The 3,142-nt window shown below is 35.1% G+C and overlaps 1 protein-coding gene across 1 annotated transcript; it reads left to right on the forward strand.

Moving 5' to 3' along the window:
• The first annotated feature begins 983 nt into the window (after positions 1 to 983).
• On the forward strand, positions 984 to 2,065 carry LOC139902637 (potassium transporter 21-like). The gene is made up of 2 exons (XM_071885244.1): positions 984 to 1,179; positions 1,425 to 2,065. The coding sequence occupies exons 1-2, from the start codon at positions 984 to 986 to the stop codon at positions 2,063 to 2,065; spliced, it is 837 nt and encodes a 278-aa protein (XP_071741345.1).
• The last annotated feature ends 1,077 nt before the right edge of the window (positions 2,066 to 3,142 follow it).

A 3,142-nucleotide genomic window follows, 5' to 3' on the forward strand; every position in this document is an offset into this window, starting at 1 on the left:
GATAACGATGGTTTGGAAATTAGGGGTAGTCAGGATCGTTTTCTAAGTATGGATTATTTGACTGATTTTTCAGACTACAGTCAAAAAATTATTAATAATCTCCAAAAACAAACGACTTTAACTTTTACTCTTTAGATTACATGTTTCCCTAACACTGTATACATTTGAATATGCATTCAGTTACAAATTCTTTTAAACACTTCTACTAAAAAGGCATCCCTATAGCAAAAACAAATCTCTTTTGTCCATCAGATAAATAAAGTTATATTAAAAAAAAAAAAAAAAAAAAAAAGCTAGGCCCATCCATCATCCTCAAAGCTCGTAAGTCATACCAACTTTCAACATACTTTTATAAGGAATTTCAAACACATTATAACCTTGTCTCAAATTCATATTCATCAACAAATTGTAAGATCAATCAAGAACCTTTTTTCTAATCGACGACTCATTTTTTGAAACGATTTCATGTTCAACCACCAAATGCACGATTCCAGCTCGACACACGGTTTCTAGGTTCACCCCATCCTCATACCATACACGAACTTGTTGTTCTTCACCAATAACCGTTTCGTACTGGATAAAATCTTTCAAACACTTAAACAAGATCTTCTCAAATGAATCTTTTCCGTTGTGCACAATTGTGTACCCACACCTTACAACACACCTAAAAACATATCATTCGTTATCTTTCACTCTTCGGAACAAAAATCTCTCTTCTGGAGCGATCCTACTAATTGGTAACTACTTAATGGATACAAACACATAAAACCGAATGTAAAGCAGGCACATTGTCAACATAGTGTTTAAAGATTGGGGAAATGTCTTGTGCAAGCTCGGTGTAAGAGATTGCAAGTCCTTACATATGACTAATGCTTGTGTCCGTAACAGTATATTTTATTGCTTCTAGTGACATCTTGTGATCGAGCTCATAGTTGTATTTTGCACGATAAACGTAGTTCTAAGTGCACATTATGAACTGGACGATGGAAAATGTAAATGGCAAGTATCCACCTTGGCGAATTTGTAGAGAACCGCGCTTAGGTAAATGTATTCCGCTAAGCTTATCGCAAGTACGTATAAGATCACAAGAAGTATGTTCATATGACGCTAAAAGAATCACCGGAGATGGAATGAGTGAGGAGGCCGTCATCGATGACCATCGAAGTCCCAAGTATGGCGGCAAATAGAAGCGTAAACTTGGCAAAGTTACTATGCTCGAGATTTTTCTTAACCCTTGATGCTATTGTGTTATGTTTGCCCGATAATTCAAGTTGATAAGTTGAAACCTCTTGATCTTCGGATTCCTCACTTGGGATTAAACCTACCTTTGCATATCGACACAATTTCAAGTACAGCGTAGGTTTTTTTGTTAACAAGGGGTACATCTGCGTTGTACTTGAATTTGTGCCGATATGCAAAGGTAGGTTTAATCGCAAGTGAGGAATCCAACGATCAAGAGGTTTCAACTTATCAACTTGAATTACCAGGCAAACATAACAAAATAGCATCAAAGGTTAAGAAAAATCTCGAGCATAGTAACTTCGCCAAGTTTTCGCTTCTATTTGCTGCCATACTTGGGACTTCATTGGTCATCGGTGACGGCATCCTCACTCCTTCTATCTCCGGTGATTCTTTTATCGTCATATGGAAAACAAACATACTTCTTGTGATATTATACGTACTTTTTATAAGCTCAACGGAATACATTTACGTAAGTGTGGTTCCCTACAAATTCGGCCAAGGCGGATACTTACCAGTTACATTTGTCGTCGTCCTAATGTTCATAATGTGCATTTGGAACTACGTTTATCGTGCAAAATACAACGAGCTCGATCACAAGGTGTCACTAGAAGCAATAAAAGACATTGTTACAGACACAAACATTAGTCATATGGAAGGACATGCAATCTTTTACTTCGAGCTTGCACAAGGCATTCCCCCAATCTTTAAACACTATGTTAACAATGTGCCTGCTTTACATTCGGTTATTGTGTTTGTTTCCATTAAGTCGTTGACGATTAGTAGGGTTGCACCAGAAGAGAGAGGTTTTTGTTCCGAAGAGTGAAACCTAACGAATTATATGTTTTTGGTTGTCTTGTAAGGTATGGATACAAGTGCACAACGAAAATGAGTCATTTGAGAAGATCTTGGATGAACGTTTGAAAGATTTTATCGAGTACGAAAGTGTAGTTGGTGAAGGAAACTAAGTTCGTGTATGGGATGATCAAGATGTGGTGAAACTAGAAACTGTGTGCGGAGCTAGAATTGTGCATTTGGTGGGTGAACATGAAATCTTTTCAAAATGTGATTCGTCGATTGGAAAACAATTCTTGATTGATTATGCTTACAATTTCTTGAAGAAGAACTTAAGGCAAAGTTGTAGTGTGTTTAAAATTCCTCATATGTTGAAAGTTGTTATGACTTACGAGCTTTGAGGATGATGACCGGGGCATGCTTCTTTCTGTTTTTTTAATGAACAAACAATAAAACTGTTATTGGGTGAGAAAAGTATTTCTCAGTAATGATAGCATCAATGTCATTTTTAAGCAAATTATGAAAGATTTGGGATTTAATCTCAACAGAATAATGATAATGATAAAAGAAGTCAAATAAAGAAATGTTAAAAAGTGTTATTGTGTGTTGTGATTTGTGAAGTAGTACTTGGTTGTGGTGTGTAAAATATGTTTGGAATTAGAAAATCAGGTAGCTAAGTAGTTGTATTTATAGGAGTGTCAATTAAAGCCCACTTGATTTAACCCAACTATACATCCCACATGGTTGACGTGCCCTTAGTTAGGCAAGTTAAGTTGTACGTGTCCAAAATATATATTAACTTTTTTGTTAATTCATGTAATGCTAAAAATCAGTGAAATGACTCGTGAAATTATGAATTTGTTTAAACGAAACAGTTTAATGATATATTTTAGGTATTAAGTGAACGTAAATACTAAATTTATTTAGTTTAATGACCCGTTGAACTACAGAGTCCGACTAAGAAACTCGTCAGCTGAACATTTCATCAAACACATAAAATGATATTAAACAATCCACATCCAATCATAAGAGATAATATTGATTGCATTTTATTTTAAAAGTGTAAATTAAAATATAAATTTAGAATTTGTTTCCTTCTGCCTAGCTT

The sequence above is a fragment of the Rutidosis leptorrhynchoides genome, chromosome 3, assembly GCF_046630445.1.
Source record: "Rutidosis leptorrhynchoides isolate AG116_Rl617_1_P2 chromosome 3, CSIRO_AGI_Rlap_v1, whole genome shotgun sequence".
In the NCBI taxonomy this organism is placed as follows: Eukaryota; Viridiplantae; Streptophyta; class Magnoliopsida; order Asterales; family Asteraceae; genus Rutidosis; species Rutidosis leptorrhynchoides.

Coding starts and splice junctions, on each gene's coding strand:
- LOC139902637 (XM_071885244.1), top strand. CDS start 984: ATGGAAAATGTAAATGGCAAGTATCCACCTTGGCGAATTTGTAGAGAA. Junction 1,180..1,424: donor TCGAAGTCCCAAGTATGGCG/GCAAATAGAAGC, acceptor ATGCAAAGGTAG/GTTTAATCGCAAGTGAGGAA.